Genomic DNA, 23,985 nt, shown 5'->3' on the forward strand with positions numbered 1-23,985 from the left:
AGTTTAAAATGATTGAATTTTCAATATTATAAAAATAATTTAGCAATTCTGCTGTTAATTGAGACAAAGATTTATAATATTTAACCCTGCAATTTTAAATATAAATAAATATAGTTTTTATTGAAATAAACATTTTTTAAAAATCCATTTAAATATAATTATTTTATTATTATAAAAATATATTTTTACTGTTTTTGCTGTACTTTGGATCAAATAAATGCAAGCTTGGTGAGCAGCAGAAACTTCTTAAAAAAAAAAAAACTCTTACTGTTCAAAAACTTTGAACTGGTGATGTATCTTATATTTAACCCTAAAAGTTACTTTTAATGCACTATATAAGAAAATTAGAATAAACAAATAAAAAAGATTAAAAAATGTTGTGATTTGCTTTAGGTTTCAGACTATTGAAGCATTTCACAAAAGACAGTCCAGTTCTGAATAGAAACACACCCTGTACAATCAGCCAAAACAGTTCTCACCCACAGACACACACACACACACACACACACACACACACAAAAACACACACAGCCAGCCATTGGTAGGAATGCATGACCTTTAAACAACAAAGATGAACACACACACACAGTGCCCACTCAATTTGATATTGGCCCTTTAAAGCCGCAGTAAGTGAGCAACCCCAGTACTGAGCCGCCTAAATAAAGAGAGGCCCCCAGTCTAGAGCGGTGGGTTATAAATGAAATGTGATATTGGCAGGGCGACCTGTTGGCTCTGGGACTTGATGTAACCAAACCCAATTAATGAAGCGCTCTCATGGCACATCCCACATGCCCAAGGTAACGATACAAACAAGAGGAGGAAGTGAAGGATGGATGGAGAGAGCGAGAGGTAGAGGAGAGGAGAATGAATGAAGGAAGGCCTGCCCTCAAGGCTTTAAAAGAAAGAGAGAGCGCAATAGAATGCGTGAAAGAGAGACATTATTTGAATCATTCTCAGGAACTAAACTGAACTAAAATAACTTAATAGTTAGGAATAATTAAAGGTAATAATAATTTCAAATAATTTTAAATTATGGGGATTGTAGTACAAAAAAAAAATAAAAAAAAATATAGCAATATGAATACATAATAGGTAAACTTTCTCATTTTGTATTTTTATATAAAATAAAGAAAAAAATAGATATTTATAGATAATGTATACAAAAATAATTTGTACCATGATATGCACAGAATTTTCAATAAAAATGTATTAAATAAAACATAATAATAATAAATATATTATATTATAAAATAATAATACAAATATTATTATTGTTATTATTATTATTATTATCATCAAAAAAATATGTGTAAATAAATATTCTTAATTATCAATATAAATAAATTTATAAATACAAAAATACAATTTATTTATATGTAAAAATAAATAAATGAAATTAAATTAAAATAAGCTAAACTAAAAGTAGAAGTTCTACTAAATAATTATTGATGTTATGATTAAAGGTATTGTGTCGTGTTAAAAACAAGATAATTTCCCAAAATAATAATAATAATAATAATAATTATTATTATTATTATTATTTATTATGCCATTTCAACTGTTCGATTCACGTGTTAGCTTAAGTTCAAAGCATGGCATTAAGAAATTTGACAGCAGTGCACCAGCTGTCATCTGCAAAAGGCAAGCAGAGTAGCAGAACATCAAACATCTCTCCCATTAATGCCCCAGAAAACCACATCACCGGCATATGCAGCGCTGCATTCTGACAGATGTGAACCATAAAACAAACACAAATGTGATATATAAGCACTGGAAGTTCGCCAACCTGAGGCGACACACAAATGAGGGATTTAAAGCTCGTTGAGAATAAAATACAATATTTATCAAGACAATAAGGTGACAAGGATGCTTCCTAAAAGACAACACAGGATCAAATGAAGAGTGTAAAGGGTTGAGTGTGGGTTGTGCATTATATAGACACTACTGAGTGGTTGTGAGGTGACATCGTCAGAGTTTTGCATTGTGTGGAGGTTAAATAAAGGTTTGGCAGGGCTTCTCAACATCACGCTGCACGTTCACCTTGCTGCTTACGCAGGGCTCATTCTCACAGCAGGACCTGGTCACTTCAAAGCACCACCGAAAGGTCAAGCATTCCACTGGAGTGGAGCGGTCAGCGGGCAGCACGGTGTCCACTCACCAAACACACACACACGTGCCATTAGCATGCACTCTGAAACAAACACAGCCACATACATTAAACTTTAAAAGCCAGCGTGACGTCTATGTGCCAAACACACGCATCCGTGATCCTCGCAAACTTGTTGGAAGTGCAGAAAGCATATGAATGAACACTTGTTTATTCCTTCGTTTCATATGGAGCCAGCTCTCGCTCTCACTTGGTTATTTATGGAAGGCCGATTCTCCAACATAATCAAACTGGCCAATCACTGCTGCGCAACATGCTAGGGCTACTTTGACAAACAACAGAAAAGCAGCAGCTCAAAAGCAAAGTTCAAATGAAAGGACTGCAATTTTCTTGCTGAATGTATAGTTGGAGCACTTTCTAAGGCTATTGATCAAATCACTAAGGTCTGAACAAACCCTTAACCCTGAGTATTAGTGTGTAACCTGCACAGCCTGTGCTACAGGCAGGAATGATACCTCAAATTACGCAGCGATCAGATCAGAATGTTTGTTTATAATAACAGAACTGCAGAAAGTTACCAAACTAGTAAGATCAAATTAAATTAAATAAGAGTTAATATAAAATAACTGAAAAACATTTATTTTTATTTTAAATAAAAATATAATACAACTGAAAAGTCATTTTTATTTTAAAAAAAAAGTTTATTGTAATAAAATTACAAGATTAAATAATTTGTTTTTAATTATCTTGGTTTATTTATTTTTATTAAAAGAAATGTATAATGTTTTTAAATAAATAAAATAAAATAAATAAACAAATAAAATAAATAAGTGTGTGTGTGTGTGTGTGTGTGTGTGTGCATATACATACAGTACATATACATACACACACAGACACACACACTAATGCATAAACACATCTTTTGATGTTCTACAGAAATAATTGGAACCACCACCATGCAAAGAACATTACCAAAAAAATATATAATTATAATAATAAAGCCATTTCAGCTCCTCCAATTGTTTTGCTAGTTCATAATACCTTAGCACAGTGATCCTCAAATCTGGCTTGCGAGATCCACTTTCCTGCAGAGTTTAGCTCCAACCCTTATCAAACAAACCTACCTGTGATTTTCTAATGATCCTGAAGTTTGTTTGATTAGGGTTAGATCTAAACTCTGCAGGGAAAGTGGATCTCCAGAGCCAGATTTGACCATTGCCTTAGCACATTCATAGCAACAAAAAATAAACCTCTACATTCATAGCAGTTTTGCATGAGCGAGAGGCACTCAAATATATTTTCCCCCTCAAAATATAAAAAGAAAAAAAATCTTCTCCAAACAAAAAGGGTAGCAGTTGGAGAAAAGACAGTCATTTCTAAGCAGGCATTTGAAGAGGTGGGATTTGCCTGGCATGTGCAGACAGTGTTTTGCCGGCACAATCAGACAGGTATACGGCACGTAAATGGCTGCCACTCTAGATTTGGGAGGAACTTGTGGCGAGGGGAGAATGAGACCTGCGGGAGAACTTGTGATGGAGGGGTGGAACAACCTGCTCCCTCTCTCTCCCTCGCTGCAGGGCAGGAGGCTCAGGTTAATGTTTAGAGAAGCGGTGATACACTGGTGTTTGTGAGCGCACCTGCAGCATCAGAGGCGCTGGGCTGTGGTGAATGGAGCTACTTCAGATGCTGGGTAGTGACCTAGTTTCACACTCACAGCAACAAAGCCTGAGCTTTACGGCCCAGAGTTAGGGATTGAGATGAGAAGAAAAGAGGACGCGGAGCAGGGGGAGGGTGGGAAAGAGACCGATTGAAAGCAAATTAACATAGCGGAAGATGTGGCTTTCCGCTCTGCACACTTCATAAACTTCTTCTGTATGTTTGGAAACAATTACTTTTATTAATTAACATTGGTGCCATTAGCTCTGCAAAAATTACACATTCAACCTATAAGGTGGAATATGATATGGTTTCTAATGGTGGTTTTTAACATATATGTGTTTTTACTACAGTGATCTGGATCATTGCATACTGGCCTAAGTCTCTATGATGTTCTGGTCACTAAATATAAACTCATAATAAAGGAGAGATCTCGGAGTTAAAAGATAGACCTATCCATTTAATCAAGGTTTAAGAAAAAAAATAACAGCACACATGACCTCAAAAAAAAAAAAAGTTTTTTTTGAAGTTTCACTGTTTCCAAACAATAATAATAAAAAAAATGTCAGTTATTTCCAGAAATCACTTTCTTTACATGAAACATAGCCAAACAAGACACAAAAAGGTCTCTGTGGTCATTATTTGAGCAGTTTGCAGAGATACTTTAAAGTAAACATTTTTCTCAAAGGCTGCAAAAAATCAAAACCTGTTCTGACAGATTTGAGACTGAATACGTCTCAATAAAGCAGAGGGATCAATTGTAACAACCCTACATCTTCACTCTTTTATCACGTAAAGCCTTTGTAGCACTGTTTTGCTTGTAGGTAGGACAATACCGTATTACGCACAAACCTCTCATATAAATGTGGCCTCTACACATTGTTAGGGAATTAGCTAGTTAACCTCAACACAACTGTTTTTCAATTTAGCATCAGACAGTCAAAACCCTCAGTCTGAGATCACACACACACACACACACACACACACACACACACACAATAATCCCCGGGGAACAAATGACTTTTCCCAACCCATGCATGACTGAGGAGCACTTCAACAAGCTCTTGAAAGTCGGCTCACACGCAGGACGGGCACCTCCCCCCGTTCGATACTTTTGAAGAAATACTTTTGTGACTATTGTCCCAACTAAAGCAAACAAAACATGGCCTTTGTGCAAACAAGGCGAGACGCAGTGGAGGAGTATGCAAACGTGCATGAGGTCTTTGTTTTCCTGACTCTGTAATTTAACTCAGGGATAATGGGATAGGAGAGGGATCGGGTCCAAGTTCTGGTCCAACCAAAAGAAAACTGGCTTTTGTTTGATAAAGATTCAGAAAATTAGCCTAACCCTTGGGTTGGGATAGGGTGCATTGTTCATTACATGACAGATGGAAAAACAGAAGTGTAAATAAAGGCGTCATATGCTGGATTTCCAAGAAGTTTTGAATGAATGTTCATTCTCAGAAGGAGTTCGTAACTCACATCACATCATGGGTGTGTGGATACAGATCAAGCTTTCAGTAACTCGAATGCGGTTAGTTTAATCCTCAAAATAGCTCTAATAATTGCAAACTAAATCCATAATGCATAAGCAGCCTGAGCACCATTTTCCATGGATGCATGCCATTTTAGATACCTAAATATTGATCAAAGACCAGGTATAAATCTCAGTGCAAACCTATCTAGAGTTTTCTGCTGGAACATGAATCATACCATTAATGTACGAGACAGATGCTTCCTGGATGGAGCTTTCCAAAAACTACAAAGTCCTGAAACTCCACAATGTGCTACACAAATCACAGCCAATCAGACTATATTTAGATTTGTGCTGGTTTACTTCTTAAAGTGAATTTCTTTTTTTATAAAAAATAAAATCAAGTAAATAAATTCATTAAAGGGATATTTCACCTAAGAAATTACAATTCTGTCATTAATTACTCACCCTCAAATCATTCCAAACCCATAAGACCTTCGATCATCTTCGGAACACAATATATATTTTTGATGAAATCCGAGAGCTCTCTAATCCTGCATAGACAGCAATGCAACTGACAAATTCAAGGCCAAGAAACAAAGTAAGGACATCATTAAAATGATGTCCTTACTTCCTTGTGACATCAGTGGTTCAACCTTAATTTTATGAAGCTACGAGAGTACTAAAATAGCAACTTTATTTCTTCTCTTCTGTGTCAGTCTTTGTCATTCATATATGTCGTAATAAGAAATTGTTGAATAAAGTCATTATTTTTGTTATTCATTATATATTAGCGCACCAAATTTATTCTTATAGCTTCATGAAATCAAGGTTGAACCACTGATTAAATGCTAGATCATTTGAAATGTAGCTTCAAACCTTCCCTGGCAAGATATTTCAACCCATATTCAGATCTCAACAATGCATTGATTGCTTCTACCTAGCTTTATAATCTACACACAGCCAGTCCACTTACATACATACATACATACATAACCCGTCAGAAGTCCAAACACTGTACATTTTTAAATAATACAGCCATCAAAACTATTAAATAGCACTTTTAAAATGTTCTTTAAATTTAAATAAATGAAGAAATCTATCAATATTTAATTAGCATTCGAGTCAGTCGTTGGTCCTATAACTGGTCACCAATTCTTTTCAAGTTTCACAGTTTTTAAATCACTTTTTGAATGGTGTGAGAAATAGTTTTATAACTAACAGTACAAATTCCATGAACGGTGACAAAAATTTATTTCAAAGTTGTAAACAGAGCAAAGACTATTGGGGTACGGTTAAGAAAATACTTTTTTTAATTTTTCTACTTGTCAAATTTAATTTAATTTAATGTGTTAGACTACTTACTTTTTATTTTATAATTATAAAAATGTAATAGCAATTTATAAATATATATTTTTTTACGTTTTTTCGGTGTAGTCTTTCAATTAATAAGATGTCATAAAACCCAAATGCATTGGAATTACAACAAAAGTTTCAAATTCTAAAATACTGTTCAGATTAAGTACAGCATTTCACTCTCCACAGCTTGACAACTCCCCAAAAGTATTTCACATCAACCACACTTACATGTAAAAAAAATAATTGTAAGCATTTAAGCAAAAGTCTTTAGATCAAAAGATGAGAAACAAACTCGAGTGTGTCCAGTCAAGTTTTACTGTTAGCATTGCCAGGCCCAGCATCAGCACAGCATACAGTCTCATACTAAGCCGTAAATTGAATTTTTTTATTACCTATGCACATCCTTTGGTATGCACAGTTGCTTTAATAACTAGCAGTTGAGAGAAATTGGTATGAGGCACAAAGGCAAAGACGAACAAATGCAGTCTTGCAAAGTATTTATATAGGTTTCATCATCCAGCATCAAACAACTGAGGAAAGGAAACAACGTGCTACTCATCTCAGGTCTTACATCCACACCCAGAACGAGTTTGAGAAAGAGAGAGCATATCATACAACAAAATAGACTGTGAATAAAACAAGATGTCCTAAAAACACAAAAAAAGAGTGTATTTGGACACACAGTCTCATATCAGAGGCTCTATATGTTTGTGAAGGGCCCTTCAGTGATAAATAAACACTCCACATGGGTTCAAACCAATTAGCGATAGAGAAAAAAAAACATCACAATGCAGGTCTGTGGAGATCAGTGACAGTAATGCAGAAAGCCAGACTCAGAGATGAAAGATCAGATCAAAGGGACAGAGCAGTCAATTTGTCTGATGAACCTTATTAACAATAGGCTGACATGAGGGGCACTGGTAATGGTTTATATGTAGTTTGTGTTAACTTAGCATGAACATAAGCATACACGCATGGGGAAAACAAAAAGAATGGACTATTATATATATATATATATATATATATATATATATATGTGTATATATGTATATATATATATATATATATATATATATATATATATATATATATATATATATATATGTATATTTATTTATTTAAATATTTAAATATTTTAAAATGTAATTTATTCCAGGGATGCAAAGCTGAATTTTCAGCATACACCAGTCTTCAGTGTAACATGATCCTTCAGAAATCATTCTAATATCCTGATTTGCTGCTCAAGAACATATCAATGCTGAAATTGGTTGTGCCTCTTAATAATATTATTATATATTAAGTATTAAGTTCCTCAAATGTAATGTTTATAATATATAAAAATTAAGTTTTAAAATGACTTGTTTTTGCATAAACAAACAAAAAAACTTTTAATATATTTTATTGATTTTCATTTAAATTGATATATTATAAATACAGATGTATAAATCTTAATTTCATCAGTTAAAAAAAAAACTCATTTTTATATATTTTATCGGTCTATGTAAATTGATATAAACATACATGCATAATTTATTTCAGCAATCAACAAAAACACATTTTTTAATTATACTACATTGATGTTTATACATTTGTCATTATTAAATGATATCATGTAGCCTATATATTGCAATCAAACTGGCTACGGGATGCCCTTTCTATTGGCCACTGAAAAGCTCCACCCATTGGATCATGTGTTTATGTTGCCATCAACATCTAAGTGAGTGTATTTTTCACAAATTGAACTCCTCCAGGGGCGGGATAGTTGCCCCGTTACAGTCTAATGTGGGAAAGCCTGGAGGTTGGGGGTGGGTGCACTGCTGGGGTTGCGGAGGCACAACCGGCCACACGCTCCACTACAATAGCAGGGCCTCGTTAGCTCTGTAACAATCCCACTGCCCACACCACCAAAACATCGCTGACATAAATATGGGGACATCTGCAAGGGTAATCACTGCATTGTGCTCCCATTTTCTGCTCTGCTGGACGGCAACAGGGCAGCCTGCTTTTCAACGTCTCCTCCCCTCCGCCGGCCCTCCCTTCCCTCCCCGGTCTGGGCTCCGTTTCTGGGGTCAGAGTCCCTCAGGTAACAAAACCCTCTGAGACTTGTGCTGAATAACATGTAATTACTCCCACAATCTGATTGATTTTGGCCAGAATAGGGCAAAAGGACACCTTTGACTTCCTGCTGCCCTCCTTCAGTGTATCTTTGTCACTTTTTTCTACATTTACCATTCGCCTTCCCCTCCCCATCCTCATCCGTTTCTACGCACAACAACCCCCTCTAATTCCCCACACCATCCCTCGCTCACCCTCCCCTTTTCTCTCTCTCTCTCTTCAGCACTCACGAAACGAAGCCAAGACTCTTCATCTAGTAGGAGGCAGAAGGCTTTGAAGAGATCAAAGCCAAGGCCGCGAGCAGTTGTGCGCCCTGGGAATACGCCGCAGCTCTCTGCTCCACAGCCCCCTTTTTCCAGCGTCATGTCGGATTGCAGCTGGATTGCATTTCGCCAGTTTTCTTAATGCTCTCGGTTTTGACTTTGACATCACTGATCCCCCCAACACACACACACACCTTTAACACAAACGAGTGAGAAGGGAAGACAGAAAAAAAAGACAAAAACAAGGAAGCGAAGGAGAAAAATCAAAGAGAGTGGAGTTATAATGAAAAAGCTGGAAAAGAAAGGAGGAAAAAAAAGGAGGAAAGGGAGCAGAAGAGATTGACAGGGTGATTTTTATTTTCACAACTCCATAATTGGCCAGTTCAAAGGCGCATGAAAAAAGGAAGCATTTGTTTTCAATTCTGCGGCAGATATGAAAGGAGCGACAAACTTTTATGAGTTTCTCAAAAATTAAAGACAGGCTCGTTTCACATTCGAAGAACAGGGTGTTTTTTATGACGAAGACCACACAAAAAGAGCTGATAGCAAAGCCCTCCTCTCTCATCTGCTGCAAACAAGAGTTGACTGACTGACTATATGAGAAATAGAAAGAGTCGGAGAAATCGCAGGCGGAGGGATGGTTTGATGTGCAGCACAAAGAGAGGGAGTGAGTGCATGTGAGAAAGGGGCTGCATCTATACATCCATTAAACAGCTTCGCTAATAAAGCCTGGTGGCAAGCCATCTTTTGTACTGTAACTCAGAGAAACCCTTTACCAAACTCCTACACGAGGGAGCATGAATATTTCAGTGGTGTCTGATCCACGAAGCATGTGAAGCTCCTTTACACCCCCCCCCACCCCACCCCAAACACACACACACACACACACACACAAACAGCCCGGCAAAAAAAATAATGAGCTTCAGACAAATATGAAAAAAAGTGAACCTAGTGGCACAGAGCCTCTATTGATTGGTAAAAAGCAGTGTGAATGCAGTTCAGAGATACATACATGCAAACAATGCGGTTTCAATCACTGTCACTGAAAGATTCTCTTGAGATGACGACTCGTGTTTCTACATGCCGCTGCAGTGCAAAAACTACTAATACTACGCAATCTTCAACAGTTATACAACTGCGAATGAGAATACACACAATGTAGCAACATATATTACATGAAAAGGAGTAAAAAAACATCAATTAATTAGTGCAAAAGAAAAACAACCAAAACTGAGACAAGAGCATCAGCTACTGTTGTCAAAATAAAACAGGGTTTAAAAAGACTGCTGGGGGGTGATGGAGGTCACAGCTGGGCCTGGAGACATAACATGCAGGAAAAGTGATGACAACTGTGGCGCAAAGACAAAACACAAAGGTGCACTTCACTTGCAATATGCCCTTAGGATCATCAACAGGTGCTACCACTGGTTTGCATACTAGCTGTGCATTAAAAGGTCAAGAAATAACCCTCATTGTTCTAGCCTGTCCAAAAATAACAACAATAATTTGTAACATATATAAGGTATCCATGTTTGTTTAATAAACCTGACATTGCATATAACAAATATTGTTGGTAAATAACATCTGATAAATGAATAAAAACAGGAGATTTGGGCAAATGGGACTAGCTAGCAGAGCTAAGATAAATAAACATAATTGCACTACTTGAATACACGCAAAAGCAATTTGTTTTTGAACTGTCCTACTAAAAGACGTTTCAATTAACACATTTCAGTGGGTCGCTTGACAGTAACATTTCAGTGGGGTAAAATGCCCCATGGAAGCAAATCTTTCAAAAAAATATTCTAATAACACTGCCAGCATGTTTGCTTTGTACATCCAACACATGGATTCAATATGGCTGTGGTAACCAGCCGATGTAAACACAGTATCAATGGCCCTCTGTTCATAAACACTGGGTCTGTAACAGTGCACTTCAAAGGGCCTGTGGGCTGCCGAAATCTGCAAGGTCTAGGACACGCTGGTGTTCAGACCTGCTCAGCAGATGATATGGCTAGTTGTTTGCCCCTTATCACCCATGTGTGGGGGCGGTGCATCGAAAGACGATATGATACGTGTTTAGAGAACATCAGAGAGGTATATGGGTGAGTTTAGAAATGCAGATTTTGATGTGAATAACAATAATACTGAAAACGATTAAAATGCATTTTGATTAACAATAACAATGTGCTACATAAATATTGTTATGAAAACCACACACAAGGGCTGCTGGGAATTGTAGTATCTTTGAATGGTGCAGAAAGGGACAGACCGAGAGTTGAAGATCCAGCTGTGTGAAATCTCTTTAGGTAAAGCCAGGGTTTGGGGGGGTTTGTGATTCCACGGCATGTCCACGCTGAGAGATCCGTCACATCCCACATCAAAGCAGGCCGAGTGTGAGTGTGTATCTTGGGTTGGTTCTTCCCAAGCACTACTGCCAGAAGCCAATCAGGATGGGGGAGGAAAACGGCACAAGAACTGAAGCTGCTCCACCAGCAGCTCCAGCAAACGTATTACAGTAGAGGTCCATCCATATGGAAAGCAAACTAACCATCAAAACAGCCTTCTCTGAGAACTGATAATATGCATATCTTGTCACAAACAAACATTTGAAATAAAACAAATTTTTGTAATGTTTCCCGATAATAAAATTTGTATTCTTTGATGAGCAAGTCAAATCTGCTTATAACAACTTCAGAAACAAATATACTAAATCTATGCTAAAATCTAAAAGTGCAATACACAATTCACTATACTGAATAAAGTTGGGTTGTCATTGAAAGCGCCGTCTATAGTACCTGGGTAAATTCAGTTTACATTTAACTACAACTAATATTTGTTTACTCTTAATGTGAGTATACCACTAATTTCCTTTTTAATATTTCGTAACACTTTAGGTGTGAAAAAAAAGCCAAAAGATCAGCACATTCTGAAAAATCTTAAATTAATTTAGGGGTCACAGATCAAACATGTAACATCTCAAACACTTTTCCTGAGATTAAATTTTGTGCTTGAATTTTAAATAATCCAATTTAAGAAATGAAAGAGAGGGGATGGGGAACAGATTATACAATTCAATGAAATCCAGGACCCCATCACCCCATTCTTCTCTCCAACTGATGAAAAGGGGCCGAGATAAGCGGAACTACATGAAACGACCCGGTGCGAGGGAAATCGTTTCAAAAGGAGGAAATTCCTAGGTTGTCTTAATTCCCAATTCACCTTTTTCATACAAATGTTAAAATATTACAACTTCAAAGCTACAGGCACCAGAGACAATGCAGCCCCAGTGTTTACCTGGAAACATTATCTGCTGACCCCAAGTTAGTCATCTCAATGGAGCCATGGATGCCATTTCCAGATGTAGTCCATCAGATTAGAGCAACATGTAAAGCTTTCATGGATCACAAGCACCATGATGCAAATATCCACTACCACTAGGGGTGCTGGAGAACACTGTACCCATGCGGCTGGCGCTTCACCAGGTAGCGTCACCCCCCCAAAAATCTGCTGACCACCACAAAATTGCCTGCTTCATGACTGGGTGGGAGTTAAGGCACTGGAATGTCACGGCCAATGGAAATCAATCCAAACTTCAGGGGAACAAAGGGGGAGGACGAGGGGGGGGGGGTGCCTTTGATCTCGCTGAAACTGATCCCAGACCTTGGAGATACTGTGTCCGATTATTTGAGCCATGGCAAAGGAGAGATAGAAAGACAACAGGAGGAGGTGGTTGAGGAAATGGATCTGGCATGATTGGGATTTTATTGCACACCAAGTGAAAAAAGGCCAAATTTGGGTAAGTTGCAAATGATTCTGCAACACCTCTGCAAAAAACTTTGTATCAGTATTAAAAAAAGATCTGCGAAGGCTTTAAATCACAATGGATTCCCACAGATGTACATTGCTGACCCAATTGCCGACAAACTGCTTAACCACATCTTGTTGTGTAACAATGCATATGCTTAAGTAAAACTGCTTAAAAAGAACTAAACAATAAAAACCTTAAAGTCAGAACCATTTATCCCAAAAGCTTACAGCAACTACGGGTCAACTGCGGCATCATCTTCTGTTTGGCATCCGTCGCCACAGCGGCGAAAACTGAATTATAATCGCACAGCCACAGACTGATAAAGGAGCTGAATTCAGAGCTGTGCAAACAATGGATGAGATGAGCTCAGCGGAGAAAGCCCTGTCTCTCATCGGTCTCACAGACTGCCTGCAGCGGCCGTTTCTTCCAGGCACCAGTCAACTGCCAAACAGGGAGTCTTAACCACACAAAAACTACCAAACAGGATTAGGGTGGACAGCTGCTAGCGTATCCACCATCTTTTTTTTTTACCCCCCGACCCCTCCTTCCATCAGCGGTCGTTTTATATAATAATCAGGAGCAAACGTCTGTAACTTCTATACATTTATGCATAAGTGTGCAAGTTAGTACAATTTTTGAATCTGCCACACTAAAAACTATAGACAGTATGAGCAGATATGGCTCACAGCATTAGGCACAGAAATGCTGCCAATCAGAAACTAACATCATAACCCTGAGCTGCACGCTTCGACGAGGGAAGATAAAATAAAGTAAAAATGTCAGTGTTGGACAGTGAGGGCTCAGGAGCGAACAGCAATGGATAACACTCACCGTTCTGGGAATGGGAGGCGAGAGAGAGCCATTGTTCATGTAGGGTTCATTGTTCATATTGGTCATCATGATGTATCCGGGGTAGCTGGGGTACGGGTGGCCTTTGCTGTACATGTCTTGATGCTTGCCTGTTAGAGAATAAAATAAAGCAGCTTGAATGAATAAGATTTCCCATATACTCTCAATTAAAAGCAATGCAGTTTAAATGTGTTAACAAATATTTGATGTGGTCCAGTCACTAAACTAAAAGTATACATGACTCTTGAAACATTCAGTGTTTCAGTGTCAGCAATAAAATAAATAATTTTTAAATAGGCAAGAAATGCAAGCTAAATAGAAAACCAAGCAGTTCCTAACGGTATCTAAATCGGGGGAGCTGTTTTGAGGCCAATGAAGTGTTTAGCTGAAAATTTGCATCCTTATTCACAGCAAGCAGAGAACAAAGGGGAAAAGACTATCAAGTCACTTCACTGTGACCCCAGCGCCCTGCCCAGCGTAAAAAAGACCCGGGTGCAAACAGAGATCAAATGAACTCTGGGCCATCACAGCAACATGCTGCTCTTGACAATAGTGTTTCAGACGGTGTGTTTGGAGACCAGCGTGTCAGAGGAAGATGGGGCACTTCCCTGGCACGTGTCATTACGTGTCGACACCAAACAGAAAGTGGGCTGAGAAATTCCCTTCACAAAGCCTTCAGAATCAAATAACTAAAAGAACGAATCTAAACAATTACAGGCATATTTAGAAAAAAAACTAAATCTGTTATGCATTAGAACTGTAATACATTTAAAAAAAAAAAGAGAGAATTTGCATAAACAAATCGTTTTCTTTGCAAGTGTATGTTTTAATATAAGTGAATAAAAATTTTATGATTTTGTCAAGTATGCTGTTAAGAATTTTTTTTTTTTTAATTACATCAAATCAAGGATTTAATTAGATTACACATTTTTTTCCCGAGCCATATGACTTACCATCGTCCGGATGATCCCTGTGCTTCTCATGATAAGAGTCTGGTGTTATTTGGGACTGTCTAGCTGCCTGTTCAAAAATGTAGGAGAGAGATATTAACAACTTAATTTCTATCGTGCAACATTATTGCGTTCGTCTTTTCCAGCACTCCTGCTTTCAGAAGAAAAATTTGTTCAATCCTAAAACCAAAGCTGACAAAACAAGGTATGTTTTATCATATTTTTAGCATAAGGCATCCATAAGGAAAAGATAACTTTCATTTTTTTTTATGCTTCGCTACTGTTCTCGTTCACTCCGCATTATGAATCAGAAGTGCTGGGAAATAAACTCCATTTGGAGTTCAGCTCCCTCTGGGTGCCTTCCAGCAGAGTGAGGGATCTGCACTGCTTTCCCAATTAACATTTAGCCTATCAGTTTGTTCTTTCTCATGTCAAGCTGTAACCCTGCATGCTGTTGATGCCAGGAGGAAATATATTTCATTAATAAAGTAAAGCATCTTATTATTCTTTAGTTCAATTTACTTGATGCACATGACCAAGTAGAAATGGAGAAAAAGCACGATCAGAAAAACAAACACACACACAAAAAACTCAAACAAATGTACACCAGCAGAGATATCTGACAACTGCTTCACAAATTTCTGATGAATATAGACTTCCATTTTGTTTTATTGAAATAATTGTTTACATTTCTTTAGTGTGACATTGAAAATAGGTAATCTAGCCTATATAAGAAAATGTAAATTGCATTGTTGCCACCATAAACAGGGTGTGCTGATTTTTAATACATATCAAAAATATAATTAATATATCAATAAAATAAATAAATAATATCAATAATTTTAAATCATGTTGCAGTTTTGTGGTTAATTGTAAAATAAATCACAATAACCCAATCAATCAGAGGCATAATACACTGTTTCAAAAATATTAAAATGTGTGGATATTTCTCAAATTATCTGGCAGACTTTAATAAACAATTATTTAAAAATCTCAAAAATACAGTAACAACAACAAAATGTAACGTTCTTAGTAGTTATGGTAGCAGCATTGCACTTTTTTTTGCATTTTATTTTAACATGACTTGTCAAATAAACTAAAATATAATCACAAATTTCAAATAAAAATCCATTTAAAAGCCACTGTTTTGTTTGTGATTATCAGTAAAAATCAACACTGCTTTCTTTGACAATTATATGACTTAAAAAAATATTAATAACTGGTTGAATAAATTAACATCATATATAAGCTATGATTTATATGGTGATTAAAAGCAAATACCGATCATCGTAGTCCTTTTTCTCGCTTAAATAATGACTGTGGGTTAAAATTAGTTTGTTGACTTTAACACGTGTAGCTCTGCCATTTAAACTAAACACACACACACGCACACACTCACTCACAGAATTGAGGTTAAAATATCAACACGACTCTTCATTCGGAAAACAAATCCCAGCTTCCCAACAACTTCCACGTAAGGTTTGACGGAGATTGCACAGGACCTTCACGTGCGTTTGAGTCGTACTCACGTCGTGACTGTTAGGACTGATTTCTGACTCGTTGACCAGAGATGACTTGATCTCCGCTAAGTCTCCCTCCTCCTCGGAGTGGCTGATCTCCGCGAAGATCTGCTCCTTCTGCGGGTCTCCCTCGTCTTTGAACGGGATCATTTCATCGGTGGCGCAGAGCTCCGGATCCCCGCCGCCTCCTCCACCTGACAACTGCGGCATTTCTCGGGTGATTGAAAGTCCTCCTCACCCTAAACGCCCGGAAAGCGAAGGCGTTATACAGAAAACCCCCGTATAACTTCAGCTGGCGCACTCCAAACACGCGTGCTGCGGCAACACTCGAGAATCCAGAGGGGAAACGCAATGTAGCGACGCTGGGTGTTTTAAAAGTTAAAGTACGATTCCTGTGGTGTTCTTAAAAGCAAAAGTTAGAAGTGTAAGTTGAACGCAGGACAGTTGTGACTGTTGGGAAAAAAAAAAAAAAAAAAAAGGAAGGAAGAAAAAAAAAGTGCTGGGGTTCAGATGGTGTGTGTCATTCCCGTTTGGTTTCTTGGGTAAAAAGGTGTCCCTCTTCAGAAATGCGCTCAGCAGAGACTGAGAGTAATGTTGGGCTGGAGAGAGTGTAGTGCTGTACTCCTCCCCCTGATCTCTGACTGACTACAGAGATGAAAGAGAAGCCGCCGCTTTGATTGACACCTCACTCACGCGCGCGCACACATGCATTGACTGACACTCCTGAGGAAAGTAAAGGGAGATTTTATACATTGCTTCCAACAAATGGACAGAGAGCGCAAAATGAGGAGGTAGGAGACACCAGTGCTGTTCTCTGATTCATTTTGAGGCTGTTGGAAACGAAAACAGTGTAGTAATACCGTCAGTTGAACCAATTAGAAATGAGCTTCAGGAGTGAAATCACTATCATGCATTTTCTGTTTAAAATATAGGTTTTACAGGAAGTGATTTGGGAACATATTAATACATTTTGAATAACAGAAATGGCTTCATCTGAATCAGCAGGTTCTTTTGTTAAATTTTACATATAATGTTCAGGCAAGCTGAATTTCAAATATCATGACTGACCAGATTCGGGAGGATTGAAACTGTTCCCAATGTACTTTCAATGGAACCATAAATATTGCACAATATTGTTTTATGATTTTAGATACTATTATGATTTATATTTTTTTGTTTGCAAGTTTGCCTCTTTGAATTGGATTGATTAAAATGAAAGGCATATAATATATTATTTTAATATTTATTTTTGGACTATTTGATTACCACTTAAAAATCAAAATGTACCATGCTCTTTTTATCTATTAGTGTTACCAGTACTACACAGTAAACAGTAGAAAAATAGCTGACAAACATTACTTTATAACAATTTGAGGCACACTTTTTAAAACGATCATAATAAATAATCATTTAAATAAATAAAAAAAACATAAATGAAAACAACAACAACAAAGACTATTAAAATGCCAGTGTGAAAAAAACGTACTACGAGCTTAATCACTGATCTGCATTACGTTGCAAAGGGTGACATCAAAGATGCAAAATGTAAATGCATGAATCGTGTATAATGCAGCTGTATAGTGGAAGATGAAATTCCGTTTGAAAAGATCTAGGAAGTTTTTCATCATAGTCATCTTATTAGTCCATTTGTATCATGCACATTGCTCGATTGAATGAATACTTGTTGACCTGAATGCTTCTTTTTTTTCTCAAGGTAATCTAAATTTGACTGTTTAACTTAATTAAGCTTATTTATACAACATACACGGTTTAACACCCAGTGTTTGATTTTATAGCTTATACCACGTTTTTGTATAGCTTAGCCTATATAATTTCACTTGATCTTACAGGTCACATTTAAACTCGAAAACATTTTATATACATTACGAACTATTTCTGTTGCATATGAGTAACCTTTAGATAACGTTCAAATAAATAAATAAAAATCAATAAATAAAGCGCATTGCCCTGAAATTTGACGAGGCATATTTGTTTTAAAATGCCCAATGGCAATGACATACAATTTCCCCCGCAAACCACTTTTTAGAAAATTCATTAATATTATCAGCATTATTTAATTGAAAACATAAAAACACAAGTTTTAATTTTACCTTTTAATTTAAATTACACATTAATTAGATTTTCTGAAATTCTTACGATAAATAAAGCTTAAATGTAAGCAACTACAAAATCTGCTCGAGATTCAAATATGCAAAACCAGATAAATTAAAGGAGCCCTCCCTCAATCTATCAGAAAACAAAAAAGGGGAAGAAAAACATTGGGAAGTGTTTCTGCGGCTTGCGTGAGAATAAGTTTGGAGTAGGAGGCAGATCTTTATAAAGCAGGCGGAGGTGGGGTCAGTGGGTGGAGCCGTGGCTGCCTTTGATCTGCCGGCGGCGGCCTCTTTTATCCCCTGCCTTTGTATAACCATATATGGAGTGAGGCTGGAGACGGGCCAACATTTCCACGCGCGCCTTCATCCCAGCTGAGAGGGAAAGCGACGGTTCTCTTCCGGGTAAAGAAGACACAGCGAGAAAGATCAAAGGCTTTGAATTTGGAAGCCGAGTGTGGATTTAAAAAAGAGAGAGAGAGAGAGAGAGAGAGAGAGAAAAAAAAGGGGGGGGGGGGGGGGGGGGAGACGTGCCTGGCCACATTCCAGAGTGTAGCGGAAAACTGAGCCTTAAACACACACACACACACACACATTCACTCACTGAGATTTGCTCCTGGGATACAATCGAACCTTTCAGGTTTAAAATGAAATGTATGCATAGCAGGACAGATGTGTTGTTATTGTAAACGTGTGGATTTATTTTAATCCATGGTTATCTAAATGTAAGGCTCCATATAAAGTACACCAAGGTATGCCACAGTTCTGAGCCAGCAAGATCAAAACATTTATTATTTTAAAATAACAGATTCCGGACAATTATTTAATGTGTCTGCACTGACAAGATTTTTTAAATATATTTAAATAAATAAATATTGTTTTAGTAGCAGAAAATAAAATGACTAATTACTGTAATTTTTAAAGGTATTGCAAGCTAGAATTAGTACTGGCAAATCTACAGATTGATTATAAGCACATATTCTGTTAAATTGTATACAATGAATGCACTGTTACTTTGAATTAAAATAAGTAAATACATACATATACATAAATGTGGATACAGAATATTAAATACATCAAGGCTGCAAGAAAGATCAAAACATGCATTTTTGAACTGTGCATATTTAAAAAAAAAATCTAATAAAAGTATTACAAATACATATATATATATATATATATATATACATACTTTAGTGTATGTGTATATATATATATATATATATATATATATATATATATATATATATATATATATATATACACATACACATATTTATCAAATTTATATTTTAAATGCATTATAAGTTACATTAAATAAGTATGTGGCTAATGAATAAATGTGTATGAACAGTGATAACAGCAATTTTTTAAATGCAAGTTTTCATACAGTTTAGTCAAGTGTCTTTGTAGAGGAATCTACAACCCGAATTCCGGAAAAGTTGGGACGTTTTTTAAATTTTAATAAAATGAAAACTAAAGGAATTTCAAATCACATGAGCCAATATTTTATTCACAATAGAACATAGATAACGTAGCCAATGTTTAAACTGAGAAATTTTACACTTTTATCCACTTAATTAGCTCATTTAAAATTTAATGCCTGCTACAGGTCTCAAAAAAGTTGGCACGGGGGCAACAAATGGCTAAAAAAGCAAGCAGTTTTGAAAAGATTCAGCTGGGAGAACATCTAGTGATTAATTAAGTTAATTGATATCAGGTCTGTAACATGATTAGCTATAAAAGCAGACGAGTCCAAATTTGACATTCTTGTTGGAAATCACGGACGCCGTGTCCTCCGGGCTAAAGAGGAGGGAGACCTTCCAGCATATTATCAGCGTTCAGTTCAAAAGCCAGCATCTCTGATGGTATGGGGGTGCATAAGTGCATACGGTATGGGCAGCTTGCATGTTTTGGAAGGCTCTGTGAATGCTGAAAGGTATATAAAGGTTTTAGAGCAACATATGCTTCCCTCCAAACAACGTCTATTTCAGGGAAGGCCTTGTTTATTTCAGCAGGACAATGCAAAACCACATACTGCAGCTATAACAACAGCATGGCTTCGTCGTAGAAGAGTCCGGGTGCTAACCTGGCCTGCCTGCAGTCCAGATCTTTCACCTATAGAGAACATTTGGCGCATCATTAAACGAAAAATACGTCAAAGACGACCACGAACTCTTCAGCAGCTGGAAATCTATATAAGGCAAGAATGGGACCAAATTCCAACAGCAAAACTCCAGCAATGCATAGCCTCAATGCCCAGACGTCTTCAAACTGTTTTGAAAAGAAAAGGAGATGCTACACCATGGTAAACATGCCCCGTCCCAACTATTTTGAGACCTGTAGCAGAAATCAAAATTGAAATGAGCTCATTTTGTGCATAAAATTGTAAACTTTCTCAGTTTAAACATTTGCTATGTTATCTATGTTCTATTGTGAATAAAATATTGGCTCATGTGATTTGAAAGTCTTTTAGTTTTCATTTTATAAAAATTTCGGGTTGTAGTTCTGTTTCTCTCAAAACAGTATATTACCACCAATAATCAGAATAGAAGTCCAATTCACTGTATTTCCTAACATGAAAGATCTGACCTGATCATAAGGACGAGAGCGTACAGTACAACTACCCGCATTTCAGCGAGACTTCAAAGGAAAACGTACACAGCTTATGAATCATTTAAGAGCCGAGCATGGTGTCATCGCTGGACATTAGACAGTTAGAAATCATAATTAAAAATAAACATCTAAACTATGTACACTGGTCATTGAAGGAACAGCTCTTGCCTAGTATTTTTCTTTTACAGTAAGTAGGCACAATAATTGCCTTTTTTTCTTCAAAAAAAAAAGGAGAGAAATATCGTGAAAGAGAAGATCATTTGCATTTCTGTCTTAATGAGTTTGCAGAAGTGACCCCTCTGGATCAAACATGAAAAGGAAAGCGTCCTGCTGTGTCCTGACCTGAATTTAGTTTTCTCTCACTCTTCTACTGCATATTGAATGTTATATAACCTTGAAGGACCAGGAATGTATCCATAACACAGCATAATTTATCAGAGCACTGCTAATCTAGAGGAGAATTAGACTGTTGGCTTCAGAAGGGAAATTCAGAAAGATTGCCCTCTTGCTGTGAAGCTCATGCATGCATTGCAATTGATCAGAAACTGTGGATTAATAATTTGGTTCAACTATTATCTGAAGATGGGAATGACCTGTAAAGTGGAAGAAAAATTCCCTGATTTGCCCTTTAAATGATTAATACTATTTAAATATGATATTGACTCTAGATTATTTATTTTTTAAAGTGCTTGTTATCTTAAAATGAACTTGTTATCTTAAAATCACTTAATTCTAATATAAATATAATATAGTGGCATTCACAGCCCATTTAACTTTAGTAAACTGATATATTTGTAAGTAATTCCATAGTATATTTTATGAGAAAAATGGATTGGGTAATGAAAAATCATAAAAAATCTGCAGGCTGTTTCTCCCTTGACAGCCTTTACTGTATATGATATAAAAATGAAATATTTTTTTGCAAACAACATTTAAATCACAGATACAACAGGTCATGGTTTTTTTTTTCCGGTGTTTCATCAGCCATTTTGCCTCATCATGATGTCATATGTGGCTCAGACTGCTGAAAAATAATATGTTTGTGATTCTGAGTGCTCATAAAACATGATGGCAGGATGGGTGGCACCACACAGTTTTATTGATATTCTTGCGTCAGTGGCAGAACAAGTTATATTTCTGATTAAAGATCAGACAAACATTTTATTTTTGGAACAACATGCACCAATTATGAATCATTGATAATAAAACCAGGAACATTAAGGACATAGAAAATAGAAAGTATTAAATAAATAGCTCAACAAAAAATAAACATTTGCAAAAATGTACTATCCCCAAGGCCACCCAAGATGTATAGAGTTTGTTTCTTCATCAGAACAGATTGAGAGAAATGCAGCATTACATCACTTGCTCACCAATGGATTCTCTGCAGTGAATGGGTGCCGTCAAGATGTGAGTCCAAACAGCTGATAAAAACATCACAATAATCCGCATGTAATCCACATGACTCCAGTTCATCAGATAACATCTCCTTAAGTGAAAATCTGCAAGTTTGTAAGAGACAAATCCATCAAGACGTTTTAAACTTGGAAAGGAACCGCTGCTTCCTGTTAAGATACTCTGTACACTAAGTTTCTCCAGAGAAAAAAAAAATCACCTTGTCTGAATCAGAAGACAAAAATGCACAGATCAAGCAACATTTACAAGCAAAAACAGGTTTTATATATGTCCGAGGATTTTGATGTGAGAGGACAAAGGGAGATAGAATTTTTCAATGGAGGAAGCGTTATTACCAATTATTTTGGCTGGAAGTGATAGCTTAAAGTTAAAACAATTTAATGATTAATTAGTTTCTTACAAACACACAGTTTTTCAATTCACGACGTGATAATTGATGGATTGGAGTGGTTACTTGTAGATTATTGTGATGTTTTTATCAGCTGTTAGGACTCTCATTCTGACGGCACCCATTCACCGCAGAGGATCCATTGGTGAGCAAACGATATAATGTTAAATTTCTCCAAATCTGTACCTCTGAAAGATTAAACTCATCTACATCTTGAATGGCCTGAGGGAGAGTATATTTACAGGAAATATAAATTTTTGGGTTAATTATTCCTTTAAATACCTGTTCCTGAACTTATTTTGTATGAAAAAAAATGCATTTTGAAATGTTAATTTAAAAAAAATTAATGCGCGCAATTAGCTTAATACAGCCATGATTTCAAGAATGAGACAATTACAGAACAAAAAAGAGGAAACCTCACCCTCTGCTCTCCATGGTAGAGCTGGCAGATGTTACAGCGGTTCTTCCACTTGCTTCAGTTCTAACAACCCCCCTAATCGAAAATTATAGCTATGAAGCTCTCAGTCACCGCCTAATAAACGACAGGAAACAAACATCATATTAAGATGAAAAGAGCATACAATTAAAGTTGAGAGGAGGAAAATAAAGCCATTTATCAGTGAAAAGAAGCAGAGTTAGAGGTGGGTGAGGTCTGATGCGCGAGATGATTTTTGCTACTCTTTTATTGGTTGGGAACACAGGTGATGTTCAGAGGTAAAGGAAAGTGTCTGGAGGGGATGAGTTGAGCGTTCAGCCCCACTTCTGTCCTGTGATCTGTTGATTTATAACACGGCGAGAAGCAGACATACTGTTATTAAAATAAATTCACATTCTGGATGAAGCTGGGGAGGGGAAAAGGCCCAACAGGGGAAATTTGTTATGCTGGGTTATTAAGTTTGGAGCCCTCTGCACCTACACAAATTCACTCTTGCCAAGCGTAATACACTAAAGCTTGTCAAAACGCATAATTAAAATTAAAAGACTTACAAACAATACATGCATAAGAATTGAGGTACACATAGAATGTCTCTCATAGTGTGTGCATGTTAATAAGGCATTTTGAATGGCAGGTTGTGGCAAGTTTTTTTTTTATAAACAATGAAATAATCTTACCATACCCAAATTTTAAACGGTATATTGCATAATAAATGTCCGAATGCTGTAAAAAATGTGAATTTGTGGCTTACGAGTGAATCTATTTAATATTTGGTGAGACGACACATTGAGGCAACCCTTGTGCAATTTCCACAGCTTGTGTTTGGCTTCAGAGAGGAAGTCCACCAGCAGCCCAGAATGATGGATCTGTCTTTTCATCCTTTCGCGTTAGTGAAGAACACATTGAGCTTGCGTCAG

The 23,985-nt window shown here is 36.7% G+C and overlaps 1 protein-coding gene across 2 annotated transcripts in view; it reads right to left on the reverse strand.

Annotated features, from left to right (window-relative positions):
- The window catches only part of LOC132143970 (lymphoid enhancer-binding factor 1-like), a 43,253-nt gene extending 26,758 nt beyond the window's left edge, over positions 1-16,495 (reverse strand). For both annotated transcript variants that reach the window (XM_059554639.1, XM_059554640.1), the window contains exons 1-3: positions 16,114-16,495; positions 14,588-14,654; positions 13,617-13,744 (exon numbers count right to left, since the gene is read on the reverse strand). In XM_059554639.1, the coding sequence (XP_059410622.1) occupies positions 13,617-13,744; positions 14,588-14,654; positions 16,114-16,314 (396 nt within the window). In that variant the 5' untranslated portion in view covers positions 16,315-16,495. The remainder of the gene's footprint in view (positions 1-13,616; positions 13,745-14,587; positions 14,655-16,113) is intronic.
- Between the last annotated feature and the right edge of the window lie 7,490 nt (positions 16,496-23,985).

The sequence above is a fragment of the Carassius carassius genome, chromosome 7 (assembly GCF_963082965.1).
Source record: "Carassius carassius chromosome 7, fCarCar2.1, whole genome shotgun sequence".
Taxonomy (NCBI): Eukaryota; Metazoa; Chordata; class Actinopteri; order Cypriniformes; family Cyprinidae; genus Carassius; species Carassius carassius.